This window comes from Condylura cristata, unplaced genomic scaffold (assembly GCF_000260355.1).
Source record: "Condylura cristata isolate star-nosed mole 26May11 unplaced genomic scaffold, ConCri1.0 scaffold00017, whole genome shotgun sequence".
In the NCBI taxonomy this organism is placed as follows: Eukaryota; Metazoa; Chordata; class Mammalia; order Eulipotyphla; family Talpidae; genus Condylura; species Condylura cristata.
This window is the reverse complement of record NW_004567118.1, coordinates 16,622,406-16,643,431: the sequence shown is the minus strand read 5'-3', so window position 1 is coordinate 16,643,431 and position 21,026 is coordinate 16,622,406. Positions and strand designations below refer to the sequence as shown.

Genomic DNA, 21,026 nt, shown 5'->3' with positions numbered 1-21,026 from the left:
ACCGCGGCGGCTACGGTGGAGACCGCGGCGGCTACGGTGGAGACCGCGGCGGCTACGGTGGAGACCGCGGCGGCTACGGAGGAGACCGCGGCGGCTACGGAGGAGACCGTGGTGGCTACGGAGGAGACAGAAGTGGGGGGGGCTATGGAGGAGACCGTGGTGGTGGCAGCGGCTACGGTGGAGATCGAAGTGGAGGCTACGGGGGAGATAGGAGTGGTGGTGGCTATGGAGGAGACCGAGGTGGGGGATATGGAGGAGACCGAGGAGGCTATGGAGGCAAAATGGGAGGAAGGTGAGTATTAGAATGTACTTACTAACATGTTACTGCTCCTAGGTTTTTAGGGTCTGTTTTTTTGTCATATTTTCTAATTAGTGTTCAGGTTTTTTTTGAACTTGAATTTTCCCACTGGTAGCAGTCACAGGATGGCGATTCATTTAGTTTCCTGCTTAGCAGCTTGTGAAATTTATTTTGTTATGGAAATTGTCATTCCTGAATTGGTTTGTACAAGTGTGCGTTTGTTTATTCTGCCTCATTTCTGAAGATAATCGAGATTGAGAATTTGAAGCTGTATGTAAATAAGGGGTTCTTAATCTAAGTGGGGGGGGCACATGTTTCATAAGGATTTTCTTTTTGAAATCACATGTGCTACCCTCTGGTTTTTTCTCTGGAGATTTGGTAATACCTTTTCCAGATGAAAATCACTGACAGTACTCAAGGGAATGTGTTGTATTGCGAATATTATAGAGGTGGAAAAAATTGACTAAGCAATGATGTAGTGTAACTTCAGTTACTATAGTAGATGTCAGAGTAATATAGGGTAGCAAAAATTAATATAGAGTACAGAGTTTGAAGACACACTGGTTTCAAATTCTAGCTTCACTACTAACAAGCTGTGTGACATTAGGTAAGTTCCTTAGCCCTTTAGAACGTCAGAATGCCCATCTGAAAAACAATACCTCCTTTGTAGAGCTGAATTAGATTATAACTGTTGCTGGCCCATAGTAAGTACTCTGAAATTGTTAACTCTTAGAATTTATCATCTACTGAACAATTCTGCATAGCAAATCCTATGAAGGTATCTTTACATACTTTAGTTGTTGTCTTGTCAACCCTATGAGGTAGATGTACTTCCCATTTCACAAACTAGGAAATGTTGATTAATTTTTCCAAGGTCACATAATAAATGGCATATACAGAATTCTTGTATGAAAGTGTTTGGTGCTTATTCCACTGTGCCTGTCCTCTTCATAGAGGGCTGCATTTAGCACAATCACCTCCTGACATACCACAGTGGTTTAGAGTTCTTAACTCTGGATGGGAAATTTTTGAGAGTTAATGATAGCAAAGTTTTTGTGAACTTTGTGTGTCTTAAAATTGATAAAATAGACATTTATTAAATACATTCTAAGAGAAGTGGTGTCATTCGTATAGAAATTATAGAGCTGATGTAGTCACCAGCACTTTGAAGTAGTAGTCTTATGCTCCATCTTGGTGGAAAACTAGAATTTAGTCTGGCTCTTTATTTTTTATTCCTAGAAACGACTACAGAAATGATCAGCGCAACCGACCATACTGATGACTGTTTTGAATGTTCCTTTGTCTCTGACATGATCCATAGTGAAATTGCCAGAGTTTTGCCTGCTGCTTTCCTCGTGGCCTCTTCTTGGGTAGTGAAATTAAGTGACATTTGGATTTTTATTTGGGTGGGAGGGCCGGGACAGTTTTTCTTTTAGAAATGTCCACTGAAATTTCCCCTTTAGTTTCCAACCTTCTTCCCAACCCTTGAAGCTAAGTGCGTTGTAAAATATTGCCAAAATGGAAAGTGTTTTGTAATACTGCAATAAAGGCTGCTTGTTTTGTGGACTTCTGTACATTAGTGCATTGTATATCACACTCAGGACTCATCTACAGCAGACTCTAACCTTGAAGAATTTAAGAAATGAAGTCTGTTTCATTAATTAAAACGTTACTTTTAATAATATAAATTGAACTCTTCTGTTTAGCAGTTTTCAAAAAAGACTACGTGTCAAAATCACCTCAGGAGGTTGTCAAAATACAACTTCCTATACCTCACCCTAGGTCTACTGGATCAGAATTTGGCATGTGGGGAAATAAGGCTGGGAATTTTGATATAAGCTAGCCAGGTGATTTTTGACAAAGTCATTTTGGCTTCAGTGTACAGTTCAGGATCATTCTAGATGGTGGAATATAGGAATCAAAGGATTAGGGAGAAGGAAGAACTGTTCAACCAGTCAACATTATGAAACCAGTGTACATGCATGTTACTTGGTATTCAGTCAAGGACTATTTTCCCTGCCTTTATTAAGGGCAAGACACCACCAGATGTATGTTGCCCATCAGGCAGGTAGACAATATGTAGTCTCATAAGTGCTCCAATAAGAATAAATACCAGGTGCTTTGAGGACTGATTCAAAGGTCTCTAACCATTTGGGTATGGGAAGGCTTGAAAGTAGACAAGTAATTGGCCATGTAGAGACTGGGATCAGGAAATGGTATTTCCATAGGAAAATTAAAGACATGAACAAGTAAATCAGAAATGAAGGCAAAGAGTGAAGATTAGGCTCTGCACTTGAGAATTTTATGTAGCACATTGTCACAGGATAGAGGAGTTCAAGGAAGGGCATGCAAAAGATTAGGCTGAAGAGGTGAAAAAAACTCTGTATAGGTCCTTGTATTTCATTTTTTTCCTGCCTTCAAGTAGGGAGTTATAAAAAGAAAAACGGGAGCAATCTGACCATGGCATCAATGGAAAGATGACTTTGTGACTGCTGTGTGGAGAGGCTGAACTGAGACAGAATGGTAAGCCAAGCGAGAGGTGGTATTGGCATGAGCTCAAAGAGTGACAGAGAGAGGAGGCAACAACGAAATGTAGCTTAGAAAGGAGGAAGGAAATCTGACTGGATATCAGAAGTAGTATAGAGGAAAGACTCAAGTTTTTTCCCTAGGCATTTGGGTAGAAGGGCTCTGTTCACTGAAATAGCAAACACTAGGGAAAGAAGAAACACAGGAAAAATATGTGGGGGTTGAATTCAGTTTTGGGGTGTGTTTCGTTGGAGCACTTGGGAGACTTCCAAGCAGGCAGCTGGAGGTGCAGATCTGCCCTTCTGAACAGTGGCATTCAGCACTGTGCTTGCTTAATTTTCTTCCTTCTCTATTGCCATCTCTACTTGATCTTTACATGTTGGAAGTTTCTCAGGTTTTTTCCCTGATTCCCCTTCTGTTTCTGCACAACTTGGGCAAACTCAGGTTATGGCTTTTATTTTCTACCATCACCCTTACACCACTTTTTCCCTCCCCTCTCCCTCCTGCTTCAGAAACTATTAGTGTTCGCTAGTATTTTATATGCTTTGTCGAATTGTCTGCTGCATCAGTGTCCACTATTTGTCTTTATCGTTCTGACTTGCTTTTTTATACATATTCCTCTTAATTCCTTCCATTTTGTTTCCATTTCATCTTTCTTTATGGCTGAGTTAGTATTCCATTATGTGGATGTACAGTCTCCTAGTAGGTAGAGGGAACTCTGGTTGTTTTTTGTCCTAGCTTTTGTAAATAATGCTGCAATAAACTTTTTGTGGTACATAAAGTTTTGTGGTGATAGTATTTGGATAGAGAATGAGGATGCTGTGTCAGAGGGAATTTTGAAAGTAAATCTAGATCACTTTTCAAAATGATTGTACCGGTTTACATTTCCCATCACCATTCTCTCACGCTGTGGCTTTAAATTTAGTGATGACTACCAAATTTATGTCTCTAGCCCTGCACACTCTCCCCTGACCTGGATTATATCTAGCTGTCTGCCTGACCTAGTCAGCACATCCACGTGGATGTACTACGTGAACAGAACTTTTCAGTCTCCCCATCCTAATCAGTTTGTCCCTACCTAGTCTTCACCTCAGTAAATAATCTTCATCAGGACCCTCCCTAGTGGTGCAATGGGTTAAAGCACAGCACTATGAAATTATAGCAGCCACTGCAGCACGAGTTCTATCCCCATCCAGGGAGGTGACCCATATGACCTGGCAAACCTGACCCACCTGCTGCTCCCCTCAGCCATTGTATTTCAGTCTGTTTGCCTGTTCTGTTCCCCCCTCTGTCTCTGATGAGTCCTCTCAACCCCACCCCTAACTCGGGCCTGTACTCCAGAGCTCTCCTGACTCACCCACTGGTCCCCTCAGCAGCTTATTTCAATGATCCTCCTGTTATGCTCCCCATTCTGGTAAATCCTCTCACCCCCAACAGACCTGGCCTGTACCCCATTTCTGTATGCATAAATAAATCTTAAATGTCTTTCTTCAACATTCAAATTAAAAATTTAGGACTTAACACTTAATTTTTCTTAATCCTTTTTATTCTAACCCCCAAAATGGATTCTGAAACCATCTTTATATTCTTGGTTACAGATTTGGTATGAACTCTTGGGCAATTGCAATATCCTGTTAATAGATCTGCTTATATAATCTTGTTCCTCTAAAACCTTGACATAGCAGCCATATGATACTGTAAGATATAAATGGGCCTGTATGCCATTCTTTTTGAAAACCCATTTAGTGACTGCATGTAGAATATACATTCCTTACCCTGGCTTACAAAGCCCTATAGGATCTGGACTCTGTTTACCTCTAAACCCATTGTGTAACTTTTGTCTATACTTGCTTCATTCACGTTGGTCATAATTATTTTTTGTTTTTTAAAAAAGATTTATGCATACAAAAGCTGGGGTGCAGGCCAGAGGTGCAGGGAGGAGGTTGAAAGTCTTCACGAGACAGTGGGGAGCAGAACAGGCAGATCTACTGAAACACTGCTGAGGGGAAACATGAGCAGGACAGGGGAGGTCTGCTGTGCCATGTGGGTCACCTCCCTGGCTGGGATCAAACTTGCTGCAGTGGCTGCAGACAGCTTCATAGTGCCATGACTTAACCCCTTGCGCCACAAGGGAGGGTCCAATTTTGCTTATAATTATTGATGGTACTCCATTATGTTTCCACTTCAGTATCTATGTTTCACATAGGATTCTCTTCCCTTAGGTAAACACATAACTGAACATTACAGCTTTTGGTCATATTCCTCTTGCTTCCCTGTCTCCCAGATCTTCCCAGGCCTTCCTGTCTGAAATATTGCCTCTTATCTGTCACTCTCATGTCACTTACCATCTTTTCCTCCCATTATAATGTTTTCAATGTTCTTGGCACTACTAAATGATCTTATTGTGGATGTTAATTTCTCCTACATTAAAATATAAGCTCCAGGAGACTGGGAACCCTTGACTGCTCACTGTTCTGCCCTTGGTGTCTTCAACCCTGTCTGGCAATGAGTGTGTCTCAATGTTGACTAAATGAATGAATCTATTATAGATTTGAGATACCATTAGCATTGAGCTGGTAATTAAAGTGATAAGAAATGGATATGATTATGACTAGTGCTTTCCTTTCTAGCTGTGGACTAGAATTAGGTAGAGTGGCTTGAACACAGGGATGTCTGGGCTACACTGTGATAATGAAGTCTGAGAGAGACCTGGGCATTTAAAAAAAAAAAGTTGATTATAAATGATTTTGGGAGGTGATGTGTAGAGAAAGAAGGGTCTAGGGAAGAACCCCGATAAATACTGATGATTTAAAGATAAGAGAATCCTGAACAAACTGGGAATGGGCCAGCGATGAGTTGGTGGAACCTCTAAGGAGGGAAAGCTAGTGATGTCTAGGGCTCAAGTCAGGCCAACTCTTAAAGGACAGAAAATAATCATTATATTTGGCAGTATTGGAGGTTGTAAATTATCTATACAAATACAGGGACAAGGACAAGTTTTTCAGCTTGGGTACTAATGTTTGGATAACCTGTTGAGGGTATTTAGCAGCATCTCTGGCTTCTGCCACTAGATGCCAGTAGCAACCCCCTGGTGTGTAAAATGTCTCCTGACAATACTAAATGTCACTTGGGGGAACAAATTCAACCTTGCTGAAAACCACAACTTTAGCCGAAGCATCCTTGTTAAAGAATTGAATTCTGATCCCAAATTGAGGTGTGACAATGAGTTACAGGAATTGGAGAACTGGAGGGAGACAAGTAGTGTGGGTAACTAAGAATCTTGATTATGAAGTAGGGTGATGACAGTTATGATGAGGGAAGAAGAGGCATCTTAACAGGGAGAAGGATTTGTGAGAGGTTATTTGTTAGGTTGGTGAGAAGAGCATGTTTGTACATTACGTGGAAGAAAATGAAGATAATTGATGTTCAAATTCTTTGAAGGAATAGTTTCCAAAATACTGATTCTCCTCTTGCCTTACAAGAGGAGAATACTTCTTTCATTGTAATTGGAGGTAAGAATAGGTACAGATGCTGATATTAACAGAAAGAAATAGCCATATGTGAGGCACTGTTAATAAGCTATATATGTTGACTCATTTCTCAGTTCTGAGTCAAGGAGGTACAGGGAACATCTCACAGATGAGTGATGTGAATAATTTTGATTGCCATTGGTAAGGGGCTTTACAAAGGGTACAATGAAACAGGCAGTGAGAGGTGAAGCAACTTGCCAAAAATCATGTCTGTATTAACTGGTAGAGCCAGGATTCTAACCCAAGCATCTGGCGTTAAGCCTGTGCTCTCAACTACTTTATGCAAAGATCCTTGTAGGCGAGGTGGCAGGAAGTTGAGATAATTCCACCTGATGACTCTCTTCCTCAGTCCCCAATCTGAGTATGGGAAGTGCATGGGAGCATTATTTTTGGCTTTTCTCTGCTTGATGGAAATAACTTGAACTCCCATTAAATCATACCTGTAAGGTTGTAGAGAAGTAAGGGGGAATGGTAGGACTTTTTAAATCTGGTGATTACAAGTACACATGATAACACCAGAGAGGCGAAAAGAAGTTCATCTTAGACTTTATTGTTTCATCTTCATAGGAACTCTGAAATAGTATGCATTATTCTCTTCATTTTCTAGGTGAGGAAACAGTTGGAAAGACTAAGTTAACTTGCCCAGACTCAATGATCAAGTAAGTATGGACTCCAGGATTAGAATTTAAACTTGTCTGGTTCCAAAGTCAGGACTTTTTCTTTTTGATGGGGGATGTAGCTTGTTTGCTGTCGCAGGTCCTATTGGCAAAGGGACACCAAAATCTTCAGTAAAAATGAAAGAAACTGAAGCAGTTTGGAGCGTAATAGAGCATGTCAAAGTATATGACTCCAGTAATAGGTAAACAGCAGGTGTAGTAGAATAGACAGCACAGAGGATAGTGGGTTACTGTCTTCTGATAACAAAGAAGGCAGGGGCGGGAGGGAATATGGGGTAGTACAGGAGTGGAGGGAAGTTAGTAGGAAGAAATGGGCCAAGCTTTCCAGGATTTCCTCCTCAGCAATCCTGTCTGGACAGTTCAACTCTAGTTTTGTTATCAAATGCTGGGTTTGATCTAGGAAGGCGGATTGGCTATGCAGAGTAGCTTTAATCCTGTCCTCTCTTCCCATCATGAAAAGGGTCTGTAGCTGAGTAGAAGGAATACTCAGCCGGGAGTATGGAGGCCTGTCTTTCAGTACAGCCTCTGATGAAAAGCACAGCAGTGTTAGGTAGAATAGTATTTATTTGCAGGAGATAATTACAGATTGTTTTTCCAGTGGTGCCTGAGAGGAGAGAGCCCCAGGGAGAGAAAGGGGGCTAAACCCACAGAACAGAACTATTTGGAGGCTTTAGAAAGGGCCTGGAGCTGTTTCCTGATTGCTGGTCCCCAGGGCCCTGTGGCTCGAGACTTGTGTTTTAGTGAGTTAGATAAACAGGATGGTAAGGCAGAGTTGAGGTAGAAGACAGACCCCTTCTGGGCAGCCAGTTTTCTCTGTTGGTCTGCTACAGTGCTAGACTTTGTAATAAACAAGGGGTTCAGCTGTGCAAGCTTAAAGTCTTGGATATTTAAGTCTTCTGGGCTCTCAGGCTCTTTCCGGAACCTTGTAGGCATTGTGCTCTTTTTGCTCTTAGGTTCCTCATGTACAAAGAAAATCTTGTTCTTCAGCTTGTTTTGGACCCAGGGATCAGTTGAGGTCAAAAGAATTAATGTTTCTTGTAGCTGCATTGAAAGAAAAGGCCCATCACTGACTTACTTCAGACTAAGCTTGAGAGGGGAGGGGCTCCCCAGGGAGGGAGGGCTTGGGCCACAGGCCACTGTGGCCCAAGGAATGAATCTAGGAGCACCACCTAAAAGTTCCTCCTCCCTCCTGATGAAGAACAAGTATTGAGGATGGGTGGGAGAGATGGCAGAGGGTCCCGAGGAGGAGTTGGGCAGGAATGCCTTACACTCTTCTTCACAAGCTGGTTCTTTTCCACATCTAACATGTCCAGGAGCAAGTGGAACATTTGTGAGCTGCGAATCCCCAGGACACCCTGGCAGAGTGAGAGTGCCTAAGTAGCCAACTCTAGGGTGATGTCCTATATGTGCTCTTTTCTATCCTGTGATGACCTCCTGTCCCTGAAGGGAGAGGGAGATACGACTCCCCTGCTGAGGTATCTGGAGCATTGGGCCCCAGTACACACTATTCACCAGGAAAACTTGAGACATTTTCTGTAACATTTAAGCCATGTTCTCCATACCCAGCTCTCCTGTTCCTTATCCCATTTGGAAGAAAACTTGATAGGATTAGAATTTGAAAATAAGCAAACAGCATCCCCAGATAGTTCAGCCCTTTCTTCCCCCAGTAACTTCCAGCTGCCTTCTGCCCCTGCCCACAACCCATCTGGTCAGAGAAGCAGAGCTGGCCTTACCAATGAAATGACTGCTTCCAGGCGTATGCTGGCCTTTGAGTCCATCAGTTGCCTGTGTAGAAGAGAGTGAGTGTGTTGTCCAATTGAGGGAGAGGGGAGGAAGGCTTCTTGTTACTTCTTACAGCCCAGGATGGTTTGAACATAACTGCTGTTGAGTGATGCTAATTTCATTAATTTACCCCTCTTGTTTCTTTGGTCAGGAAAGGGGCTAGGAGGAGGAAGGTGGTACTAGAGTTTGCCACGAGGTACTCTAGGACCTGAGCAAGACTCACATCTGTTCAAAACTACCTTTTACAAGTTCCTTTCATATCCTCATCTTAACTCAAGCTTTATAGCAACTCTAAGTGGTAGGTATTAGCCCCTTTTAATAGAGAAAGAAAAGCCCTAGGGCCATGGAATGACTTAGCCAGGGGCATGGGCAGGTGAGAGCTATGAACTGGCATCAGGTGCTCAGCTTGCTTCAATCTCTACCCCCTTCCCACAGCCTAGGATTTAGCCGTGGCAGCCCCCAGTTCAAGCCACTCACGCCTCTACTAAGTTGAGCAACATCGGCTTCATCTTGAGCTCTTCCAAAGTTTCCGCCACAGCCTGCCTCATAGCCTGAAGAGGGACCAAGTAGACAACAGAGAGGACTGCAGGGTGTACTCTTAAGTGCTTTACAATCTGGTGTTTGATGTGTACTTTGAACTGCGTATGATCTTTGCTGTGAGAGCTCATGGGCTGGTGGGCACTAAGTGCGCGAGCAGATACACTCAAGTGTCAAAACCAAATTAAGTGTACGGTGCACTGTGGGGGGTGAGGGGTGGGTATCTCCTGACTCAGTCTGGGTGCCAGCAAGATTTTGGGGGAAGATAATGCCTCTGCTGAAATTGCAAGGGTGAACCAGATTTAACTAGACTGAGGGGTGGGGAGGGCTGATTTTCTAGCCTGAGCGGAGAGCAAGTACAAAACCTGGAGACACAAGAGGGCACAGAGAGGAAGGAAACAGAGATGTGCAGGTGCTAGCGGGGCATTGTGTGGAACAGCAGATAGGAATCAGGACGGAGTTGTCCTAAGTGTGATAGGTGTGTGGCTCCTGGGAGAGTGGTGAGAGATGGAGCTAGAAAGGTGAGCAGTCCTTGGGTGGGGATGGCAATGTAAGCCATCCTGGGGACAGTGGAGGCTACTGGCAAGTTTTATGCAGAGGTCAGACTCGATCTGATTGACACTTCAGAAAAGACCAAGTTCTGTGACTGGCTTTGTAGTAAGCTGTAACAAAGAAAAGCAAGGGAACACAGGAAATCCAAGCTGATACTCTCGGTGACTTGGGAATGCTACCCACAGTAGGTGGTGTCTAGACTGGTCTTGGAGGAGCAGTAGTGCTTGAATAGGCGGAAGAAAGAGTTGCCAGTACCAGGAGAGAGCACAAGTCAATTTTTTTCACCTTGTAGAGTGAGGGAGGGATGACTGGGGAGGGATGCTGAGAGAACTGTTTGAGCAAAGGCACATGATTTGAAAGCATGGGCTATATGTACTAAGGGGAACAGGGAGTGGGTTAGGGTGAATGTGATACCTTGGGGACCAGCCTGGTGGGAACCCAGCCAGGGGAGGGCTTGAGAGGAGGGAGAAGAAGCACATTTGGCTGCCTGGGCTTCACAGCTTTGATCTCACTTACCAGGAAGGGTTCGTTGTAGATCCTCTTCCTGAGTAGATCAAAAGTGAGGACTTCCAGCCCCTCTGCCTGGATCTGCTCCAGTCCAATGGTCCTGAGCATCTGGGTGGCTTCAAAGCGGTGCTGAGGACAGGCACAGGGGAGTCATGACAGGCAGGCTTCCTTCCTGATCCCCTACCCTGCTCTGATTCTGTGAAGGCAGGAAACAAAGCAGCCCTAGGACTTACCTCAAGGACTCTGGAATCGCACAGCTGGTCTAAGATGGCTCTGATGACTATGGCAGAGTGCACGTGCATCATCTTGACCAGCATCCTAAGGGCCTGTGGGGGCAGCAGGGTGTGGTGGGGTATTCAGGTCTGAGAGGCACCTGGATGGCCAGGCCAATGTGAGGGCTGAGGCTAGAACTTGTGGGGAATTTTCTCCTTGGCCTCTTGAGTGGTGCCCAAGTTCACATGTGCACATATGTGCACACACATAGATGAACAACCACACAAAAAATATACATAGATGGGTGTACACTTACATGTTCGTAGAACCCCATATTCACACATATACATATTCACAAACAAAGAGGAGTCCGCAGTGCTCCCTTACAAAACTCCTTTTCTCTGGGATGAGCATGACAGGGTTCAGGCCCCATGAAGCCAGCACTAGTCTCTTGCCCTAGTGCTCTGCAGGGAACCCAGCCTCCTCTCCCTCTCACCTTCATCTGCTGGGTCTTGGGCTTTTGGCACAGGCACTGCAGTAAGAACTCTTGTGCCATGCTGCTGCAGGGCCTCAGGAAACCCAGGCACAGGGCTGCCTCCACGGCTGCTTCACTCAGTGACTTCTTGATCAGCATTTGCAGCACAGCCACCAACTTCCCTTCATCGCCAACTTGAATCTTTTGAGAGGGAGACAGATGAAATGGGTGGAGGGAATTACGTGTTTAGCTAAGTTCAAAGGGCAATTATTTTGATTGCTTTTATACCTCCCTCCCTCAAATCTCTGGTCATCAGATTATTTCACCTGGTTCCCCTCAACTCTGCTTCTACGTCATATCCCCTCATTTCTCTGAATTTATCTTATGGATGAGTCACTGTTAACTGTCTTAAACACTTGTGCGAGTGTTGAGAAAAAAATAGATAGGTCATTGATTCATCCCTCTTCTCCAATAACCTGTCCTCCACTCGGCTAGACACTATTATTACTCATAATTGCATCTTTGCTGCTATCCCCCTTTCAAGGATCCAATTCATCATCACCTATCTCACTTCCTGATGCCAACAATTGTTGGACTCTACAATCATTAGTCCGCAAGGACTAACAATCATCCACAAAGACTAGCAATCCACTAAGTTCCTTTTTATTCCTTTTTACTGTCCTCATCCTCTTCTTTATACCCAGTTTAAGTCCCAGAGTCCTGCTGTAATTCCTTCCCTGCCTCATCCAACTTCCCACTTCTCTTGCTTCAATGTATTATGCTCTCCTAAACTTCCTGGAGAAAAACACATCAGTCATGTTAACTGATCTTCCTTAGTCTGTGAACACAAACCTCATGTAGACTCTTGAAGATATTTTTCCCTGGGTAGTTCTCCCATCCTCCTAGTTCACACCCTCCCTGTCTGGAAGCTCTAGCTCTTCTATTCCTTTTATTTTATTTATTTATTTTTTAATTTTATAACAGTTTATTTTTACATCATTTTGTACATTTTTTCTTTTTCTTTTTTTTTAATATAATAGTTTATTTTGACATGATTTTGTGAATTTTTCTATCTCAGTTGTAATCCCTGAGGGCTTCCCATCACCAAATCACCCATGTACCATCACCATAGTCCAGTGTACTTCCCCCTGCCCAATTTTTTATCCCATTCCCTATTCCACCCCCATAAAATGGGATATAGTTGTTCACTATTATTATTATTTTCTCCCCTGGTCCTTTATACTCCTGCTATGAGTAAAACCATCTGGTATTTTCACTTTTCTATCTGGCTTATTTCACTAAGCATGATCCCTTCCAGCTCCATCCATGTTGCTGCAAAAGGCATGTATTCATCTTTTTGATTGCCGAGTAATAGTCCATTGTGTATATGCATCACATCTTTTTAATCCAGTCATCTACTTTTGGGCATTGGGATGATTCAATGTCTTTCCTATTATAAATAAAGCATAGGGTTGAACATAGGGTTGTAGGTGTCTTTTTGAATCATTGTTTTTGTGTCTTTTGGGTTGATACCTAGGAGTGGGATTGCTGGATCATATGGAAGCTCTGTTTTTAGCAGCTTGGGAAACCTTCAGTTTTCCACAGTGGTTGTACTAGTTAACATTCCCACCAACAGTGCAGCAGTAACTTCTATTCTTACTGTCAGCTAATGACTGTGCTTTCTACTTCAGTGATCAAATAAAAGCAACTGGAAAAGAAGTTCCAGAGACAACCTCCCTCCACTTCTATCCAACTGTTGACACCACAAGTTCTTTTTTTCTGCTTGTTACAGTGGACTGTGACCTTCTTGCTAAGCCTGTCTTTCCATTTGTGTCTTACATCTCACTCCCTCTCACCTTCTCAAGGACATTGCTGCACAACTTTTCCCAGTGCCTTCAAAATTATTTTTCTATCAGTGGATCATTGTCCCTTAGCATAGAAACATGCTGCTATTTTTCTTTTTTCTAGAATACATAGCTGGTGCCAACTACAGCCCTATCCAAGAAAACTTGTAAGTTGTTCATTCTTGCCATCTTTAATTTCTTCCATTTTCTCTTAAACATACCCAGGTAAGACTTTACTTATACCACCCAACACAACAGCTCTTGTTAAGACAATCAGTTATTCCCACATTGCTAAGTCAGCTCATCTTTTCTTGGTCCTTTTATTATTTGATACAGTGGATTTCTTTTCTTGAGTATACTTATTCACTAGTTCTCTGAATACCACACTCTTGGTTGTCTTCCTACTTTCTACCTCTCAGTATTTACTGGTTCTGCCTTCTCTTCCTAACTTGTTAACACTGGGGTGTCCCACGGTTTGATTTTTAGCTCTTAGTGATCTTCAGCAGAATGACATTAAATGGTATTTATATGCTGACAACTCATAAATTTCTATCTCTAGTTCAGATTTCTAGACTCCAAATTGTATAACCATCTACTTGCTGTCTCCTTTGGAGTGCCAATAGACATCAAACATAACTTGTCCAAAACTGGACTTCTTATGTTACTTCCATATTTGTTCTACCTACAAATTTCTCCTTCTTGATGAGTAGGATGTAAACTACAAGAACAAAAATCTTTCCCTACTTGGTTTAGTGACATATTCTAAAGACCTAGGATAGTGCCTGGCACATGACTGATGTTTATAATTGTTGAATACATGGGTGAATGGTGAATTGTCTTTCACATGGAACAGTGATGGGGTCATAGTAAGATGATCCTAAAGCAGAAAAAAATGTAGTGCCTGTCCCCTCTTACCAGAACTTTATTTTAGGGATGGTAATTATAATGATGTTTAATCCTGTAAAGACCACAGGAATTGATCAAGGTGCTTTGCATACATGATCTCATTTAATTTTCTCAACAATACTGTGAGATAAGTACTCATAGCAATTTATCCATCTGTCTTAGAGATGGATAAATTGTGCTTCTAAAAGTTGACTTTTCAGAGGTTGTGTGTCTAGTGAGTGGCTACATCATATGCTTCTGTTTAGGAAAGTTATTCCATAGGGAACTGTACAAAGATAATGGTGTCCCCCATAAAAGCTGGGAGTTTGGCTCCCTTGTCCCTGACCTAACCCCCAGCCAGAACTGTTAATGACTTTGTCCTACTTTGTCCCAATTACTGACTACCTTCCCAGTCACCTTATCTTTGGAGATAGTAGACTGGATGTTCAGACCCTGTCGTAGTCCTTTCAGAGTATCCAGTCTTTGCTCCTCATTGCTCCCCTTGAGCTGCTGGATGAGAATCTGGACCACATGCTTATTCAGGCAGCCTGGACAGAGAGAATCCTTAGGTCAGGACAGAGCCTCAGGACTGCTCCCTCTGCCAGGATCTGTTTGACTCCACTGTTCCCAGAAGTGGAGTTCCAAGTACTAGGTCCACAGGTATTGCCTTCCTCCCAGGACACCAGAACAGCTTGCTGAGCATAACCACAAGTCCCAGAGTCCTTCCTTTCCCTCTCCTACCTCTGCTTCCTTTCACCCCACTTTCTCTACTTTGCCCAAAAGTACTTGGAATAGTTCCCAAATGCTCAGCTACAGTGGGTGCATACCACTCCCTTCCTCCCCTCTCCTGACACCTCACCCAGGGAGATGACTACTCACCCAGGATGGCCAGGGTTCGGCAGGCCTCATACTTCACTCTCTCTGGACCGGTTTGGGCCTGATTTAAGAGGCAGGTGGTAGAGGCATGCCATAGCATGAATGTCAGAGCTTAAGAATGAACTCAGTTTAACTTTTTCATTTTATGGAAAAGGAAACGGAAGCATAGAGAATCCCTGTGTGTGCTCCAAGTAGTATAGTAGCTTGTGCATTATTAGGCTTTTGTTCAAATCCCTTTCTGTTCTCTAGTAGTCACATGGCCTTGGGCAAGTCACTTGACTTCCCATAGTTTCCATTTTCTCATGAGGAAATTGCAGCTACTACTACCTGTTCCTAGCATTGTAAAATTTAAATGAAATTATAGATCAGAATGCATGCCCCACCATAAACTGGCATATATTTATGGATTCAATAAAAAAACAGAATGACTTTTCAGTCCAGTGTTTTATCCTTCCTCATCTTTTGGATCAAGCCACCCCTTGAAAGAGACAAGGGCTCCTGAGACAGGGGCTGTCTCCTCACTAGCTCTTCATGGTCCTTGTACCTAGTGAACCCAGCCTGTGCCCGTGTGCCCAGGCTCTTCACAACTCAGACTCTGTTTCTCCTCTCCTGATCTTCAGGCAGCCCCATACTCACCACTTTCCCTAGTGCCTCCATGACATATTTGTCGCTGATGCCCAGGCACCCCAGAGCCTGCAGGAACAGGAGTTGAGAGAGGAAAGGGAAGAGTGAGTACTACCCCAAGAGCCACTACCTTCTAGAGGCAGCTTGAGTTTAGCTTTGGAATATCCCCCCATCCCTACCTTCACTGAAAACATCTTTTTGCCCTCCAGCTCAGCCAGCTCCTACCTATGACCAGGCCTCACGCTTTCCACTCCTCACCTGTGCTGCATAGCACTGCTCATCCTCTCTGGGAGAACTCAGTTGTTTTGCGAGTTCCTGCCCATGCAAGAAAAGCGGAAGGAAAACAAGGGATAAATAGAGAGATGCAAACTGAAGGGCTCATCCAATCCACATTTTTCTTCCTCCTCTCCCATTTTATAGGCAGGGACTGAGGGAAAAGATGGTGTGAGCCCAAGGTAAGGGGTCCCACAGGGAGGAAATCTCCCTATTCTTCCTCCCACCCTGGTCCCTGACCTTTACTCTTTGCCACTTTAGGGAGTCTTCGATAGGATCCAAGGGTTTGGGTCCCATCTGTGGTTTTATAGCCAACTTGCTTATGGGGAGATAGAATTTATAGGTAGAGGAATCCTCTTTGGAGTATCTGTGTGAGAAATTAGAAATTACACAGGCAGTTGTGGTCCCCTTATTCCATCTGTCCTGATGCCATGAGCCATCCTCTGCCTCTGGTCCTCAACCCAGCTCAGTGATGGGACCAGAGGAAAACACATGAGGGCTCACTGCTAGCCACCCTCGCTGTGCCTCCTTTAGCTCTGGGGACCTCTCTGGGTCTGTGAACTGACATGTCCACTCCCTGCCCCACTCCATCCTTCTTCCTTTCCTACAAGCTGTAGAGGGTGTAACAAATAGGGAGGGCAAAGCATACCTAGAGTGGTCTCTCATTTTCCGCAACATCTTCTGGGGCTCCCGTTCCTGTTGTTCCCATTGTGGATCATACAGGGTGTGCCAGTGTGTATAGATCTCTGGTTTATTGTGATAACAGTAAGGGACTGAGTTGGTCTTGTTTGGGTGTGGCCTCCAGCACTCTGGCTTTGGGGGAAACTCTTCCATTGGCATCTGTGGGGTATGAGTGGCAGAGCAGTCATGAAAGAAATATTCCTTAACTGGGAAAAGGGCCAGGGAGAGTGGGGACTGGGTAAGAGATGTGTCCTTCAGCCTCAGCTGGGCTGGAGTCACAGCAAACACATAGCCCACTGTGTGACTTGGGCAAGTTATGTCACCCCACCAAGAGGAAGCTGAGATCCTTGTTCTGTCCCCTCCCAAGGTTGTGAAGAGCAAATGAGGTATAGATTGTGAAGCCATTGGTGATGTGTAAATTGATTGAGTGCAGTTTGGTTAGTTGAGGATCTGCAAGCACTTTGAAAAGATCATCTTGGCCAGTAGAAGAAAAGGTGAAGGAAATAAAGGAGGAGGAAGATGGGCTGTTGCTCATTCACTGAGGAATTCAGTAACTATTTAAATGAGCACCCACTATGAGCCAAACACTCTCCTGGTGTTGAGGATGCACTACCACCTCTGACCTAATAGAACTTAACAATTTAGTTGGAAAGACAGACTGTTCAAGTGATTGCTCTCTTAAAAAACTGTGAAACTGTAACTCTGATTGTAGTGGAGAGTTTTGGGTGGGTCAGCTGCCTTCTCTGAGGTTATGGCTAGGATTCATTGCTTTCTCTTCTCAAGTCTTTCTGTCTTTACAAGAGATCTCTCTGGGCAACAAGAAAGGAGGGCTTCAGATAGTGCCAATTTGTAACTGAGAAGATCATTGTAAGAGTTGTCAGGTGACTGTCATGATTTCAGAGATCAGATCATCGACTCACAATAATGGGGTGGTCAGAATTATTAAGAAACACAAATGAAAAATAGGACATCCAGTATATTTGGATTTCAGGTAATGAATGTAATTTTTTAGATATTTATACAAAAACACATTATTCATTGTTTACCTGAAATTCAAATTTAATTGGGCATCTGTATTTATCTGACAACTCTGAGGATCCCTGCCTGTGTTAACTAATAAAAAATCTTAAGCACTACCTGCATAGCCCAGATAACATCTTAGGATAACTTTACAAGGAGAGTTGGGCAGGAGTTGGCCTATGACCCAGAAAGCTCCCAAGGCTTGGCGAGGGGAAAGTCACTTGTCCAAGGTCACGGAACTAGTGGCAGCACCAGTGTTTAGTGTCAGGGTTTTGTGAGCTGATCTTAGTGGGCTAGGAAAATGCCTATTTCAGCAAAGCTCCCAGGGTGGCAAAAGTTATTGAGCTTACCTTGTAGGACTGGGGCAGTTGAACATAAGTCATGACTTTTTTGAACTCTGTGGTATAAATGAGACAGCAGTTGCAAAGGTGAGATGAAGAGTCATCCATTCAGGTATTCATGTACTCAGCATTTAGTAAACACTAGTACCAGGCACCAGGGAAGTAAATAAAACAATTCCTGTCCTTAAAGGCTAACTGTTTCTGGTAACTTGCTGTTCAAATGTCTGTGGAATAGCAACATTGCCATAGCCTCAAAGCTTCTCAGAAATGCAGTTCTCAGGCTCTACCCTGGAACCACCAGGGCCTTCATTTAATAAGATTTGAGAAACACTGGCCCAACAGAGTTCTCAGCCTTCACTGCATTTTAGAACTACTTATCTGGGGGGAAGACTAAGACACAGAATAGAGTCCAATTCTCTGAGAACCAGGCCAAGATCTTTTAGAAAGCTCCTAGGGGGATTCTAATGTGTAACTAATAATAAAAAAAAAAGCCATTGGTCTCATTCAGTGTTTCTGAAATTTGGGTGGGCACTGGAATCACCTGGAGAGCTTGGTAAAACACATTTCTGGACAGATACCCAGAGAATTGATTCAGGAAATCTGGGGAGGGGTCTGAAAACTGTCATTTCTGATAAATCAGTGATGCTGCTGGTCCTGGCAGCACACTTTAAGAAACACAGAACTACTTATTAGTGATTAGCAAAGGGAAATAAATGTGAAGGTAGAGGCATAGGCGATACAGGTAAGGGACACCTAGCTGGCTGGGTGGATCAGGGACGTCTTCCCAGAGGAGATGCTATATAAACCATCTTCACTCCAAGGAGGAGTTAGCTGGATAGTAAGGGGGAGGAACACTGGGCACAGGGAACAACTTATGCAGAGTGGGGGTGTGCTAGTTGGGGTAAAGAACCAGGTGCAGGTGAGGGAGCAGCAGCAGGGAAATGTACCTATATCCCACTTTAGAGGGTGCTGGAGACTTGCCTTGAAGGCCATGGAGAGCCACTGCAGTGTCCAAGGGCCTGCCTAGACCCTGCTCATGGTTTTGCTAAACTCACCCAGACCCCTCCTCTAGAGTGGGAACCCTGTAGTTTTCCTTAGCAATGGTAGTTGCCTCTGACTCCTTTCCTATCCATTCCAGCCTCACCTTGGCTTCTTTTTGGATATTTCAGCCATGGGTAGTTGACCATTGACTTGTAGATGTCAAGGACATTGGCTAGGTTATCACAGGCCATCCTCCTCCTTCTTCTGCAAAGACTGTAGGATATCTGGGTTGGGGAGAATATAGGGCTGTTGGAGTGGAAGAACAGCTCAGTTGACCTGTCTGTAGATAAGAGTGACCAGTGAGTGGTCTGAGCTTCTATAGGTAGAAGCTTCCAAGCCCTGAGCAACCAGGTCTCCTAGGTAAATAGAATACTCCAGTTACATTCTTGTGTCCCAGCCCCAGCATCTACTAAACTGTGATCTTGAGTTAGTCACTTTACCTCTGTGAGCTTCAGTCTCCTCATGTGGCAAATGGAAGCATTTGTCAGAGGGGAGGCTGTGTCAGGCATAAATTAAAGTCAAAGAATTTGGTAATGTTCCAGAAGGGGTTGTTCTTAGGGTTTGTCATCAGGAAAATGGTGGGGATGGGAAGGCCTCTCACCTTGTGGCAAGAAACTGAACTCTTCCAACTGTGTGGTAAGGAACTGTCGTTCAGACTTCCACCTTTTGCATGTTATTCCCTTTACCTGTCAAGGCTTTTCTTTGCTTTTACCTGTTAAGCAGCTTCTCAAATCTTTCAAGTACCATTTAAATATTATTTCATCTCTGGAGTCTCCTTTCGCCCCCATGCTCCCTGCCTCTCCCCAGCCTGTGGCATATTCTCCCCTCCCCCAATTTGACCAGGGCTTTTTATAGTCTCTTGCCTCTGGTGCCTATATGTTTACTCTGTTCTTAGGTCCATTCCTTTACTCACTGCAATCTGAGCTGCCTAAAGGGAAAGATTGTGGCTTGTAGCTCATTCATCTCTCTCTTTTGCCTCTTGCCCCCCACCCAGAGACCCACCCCATTCCTCACATAGTGCCCAGCACAGAGCTGCTGCTCACTGTCACAAGAAAACATGGCCACTTAGTCATCAAACTTAACTCCCCTGTGAACGAACACCAGCGCTTGGTGATACCCTACACCAGGGAAGTCATGTCAGCCATGTACTCTTCCTGCCCAACCAACTTTGACTCTATTATGAGGAGACAGTCAGGCAAATCAAATTAGGACAGCTTCCACAAAAAAGTCTGCACTGAGCTCTTAAAAGACATCGGTGTAGTTAAAGAAAAAAAAATCTGTTAAAGGACACCAATAAAGCAAAACATACGAATCTTTAAATTCAGTATGTACTGTACTTCGGGACCTTGGTTAAAGAAAAAGCTAAAAAGGACACGATTGCAACAGTTGTAGGGATTTGACTGTGGACTCCATGTTAGAAAATAATTAAGTTAATTAAGTTTCCTCAGTATGCCTCTCCTTTTGTGGTTCTATGGAGTTCTTGTTATTAGGAGATATATACTGAGTCCTTGGGGGGTATAGATGGGAGAGTTGGAATAAGCCCACCCTAAAGGTGCTGGTGCAGTCACAGAGAATGAAATAAATACTTCATTCTCTTTATTTGAAAGAACTGAGGCTTTTGGGATTGTCCTTAAATCCCTGCCCAAGTGTTAAAGAAACTCCCTGGGGATAAGGTGTAGGGTAGGCCAGGGCTGAAGGGGAGCAGAGTGGGTGGAAAGGTCAACCAAGATCTAAGGAATCAGGGAGGCTGGGAGTAAAATAAACTTCTAGGGACTTTGGGGTGGGGCCGAAGTGACTGCTGTTTCCCCAGAGTGGTTAAGTTTCCAGTTGCTTTACCTGCTCTGTCCTGCCCATACTTCTGAGAGAATTTGTCTTCCTAGCCCTGTTCACTAGGCAGAGCCAGGACCCACAAATCTAGGGTGGATGCCAGATATGTCCAAGCCCTGGAGCCCATTGTGCTTAAATTAACCCCTGTGTTCATGAGGGAGGAGGGTGCTTGAGGAAATCAAATGAGGAGGCAGCTTTGTGATTGCATGGAGAATTTTAATGGAAAGCTGATTTCTCACACTGCCAGTCATCCTTCCCAGTGAGTTTTGGCCATGGACTTTGCTATAGGAGCCCAGGCTCCTTCCCTTCTTTACTTCTACAGGCATGCTGACTTCCATCCTGACTCAGGGTCACGGTCAAGCAAGGGGCTAAAGCTCAGAACCTGGAGACTCTATGTGCTAGGCAGAGCCACAGGAGCTCTTGGAAGTCTTAGGTAGGGGAGCTTTTATGGCTGTTGCTGTGTGGTGGAATCTGTAACCTCTAAGGAGGGGGTGGGAGTTGGGAGATGCCCCCCAAA

General features: G+C 44.0%; 2 protein-coding genes across 2 annotated transcripts in view; one reads left to right on the top strand and one right to left on the bottom strand.

The window, feature by feature from the left end:
• TAF15 (TAF15 RNA polymerase II, TATA box binding protein (TBP)-associated factor, 68kDa) overlaps positions 1-1,864 on the top strand; it is a 29,068-nt gene extending 27,204 nt beyond the window's left edge. The window contains exons 14-15 of the mRNA XM_012726067.1: positions 1-292; positions 1,538-1,864. Of these exons, the coding sequence (XP_012581521.1) occupies positions 1-292; positions 1,538-1,577 (332 nt within the window). The 3' untranslated portion in view covers positions 1,578-1,864. The remainder of the gene's footprint in view (positions 293-1,537) is intronic.
• A 5,824-nt stretch (positions 1,865-7,688) lies between these two features.
• On the bottom strand, positions 7,689-18,873 carry HEATR9 (HEAT repeat containing 9). Its single transcript, XM_004685027.1, has 15 exons — positions 18,786-18,873; positions 17,651-17,697; positions 16,249-16,439; positions 15,840-15,966; positions 15,585-15,641; positions 15,339-15,395; positions 14,706-14,763; positions 14,232-14,374; positions 11,119-11,298; positions 10,643-10,735; positions 10,419-10,538; positions 9,291-9,364; positions 8,765-8,816; positions 8,300-8,386; positions 7,689-8,072 (listed from the first exon to the last, which is right to left on the bottom strand). Exons 1-15 carry the CDS (start codon positions 18,871-18,873, stop codon positions 7,689-7,691), a joined length of 1,758 nt encoding a protein of 585 aa, XP_004685084.1.
• Positions 18,874-21,026: the final 2,153 nt, after the last annotated feature.

Excerpts from the sequence above, each read along its gene's own strand:
- HEATR9 (XM_004685027.1), bottom strand. The coding sequence starts at position 18,873 with ATGGCCTGTGATAACCTAGCCAATGTCCTTGACATCTACAAGTCAATG. Across the intron at positions 15,967-16,248 it reads AAAATGAGAGACCACTCTAG|ATACTCCAAAGAGGATTCCT; the intron begins GTATGCTTTGCC and ends TTTCTCACACAG. Across the intron at positions 14,375-14,705 it reads CCGAACCCTGGCCATCCTGG|GCTGCCTGAATAAGCATGTG; the intron begins GTGAGTAGTCAT and ends CTCTCTGTCCAG.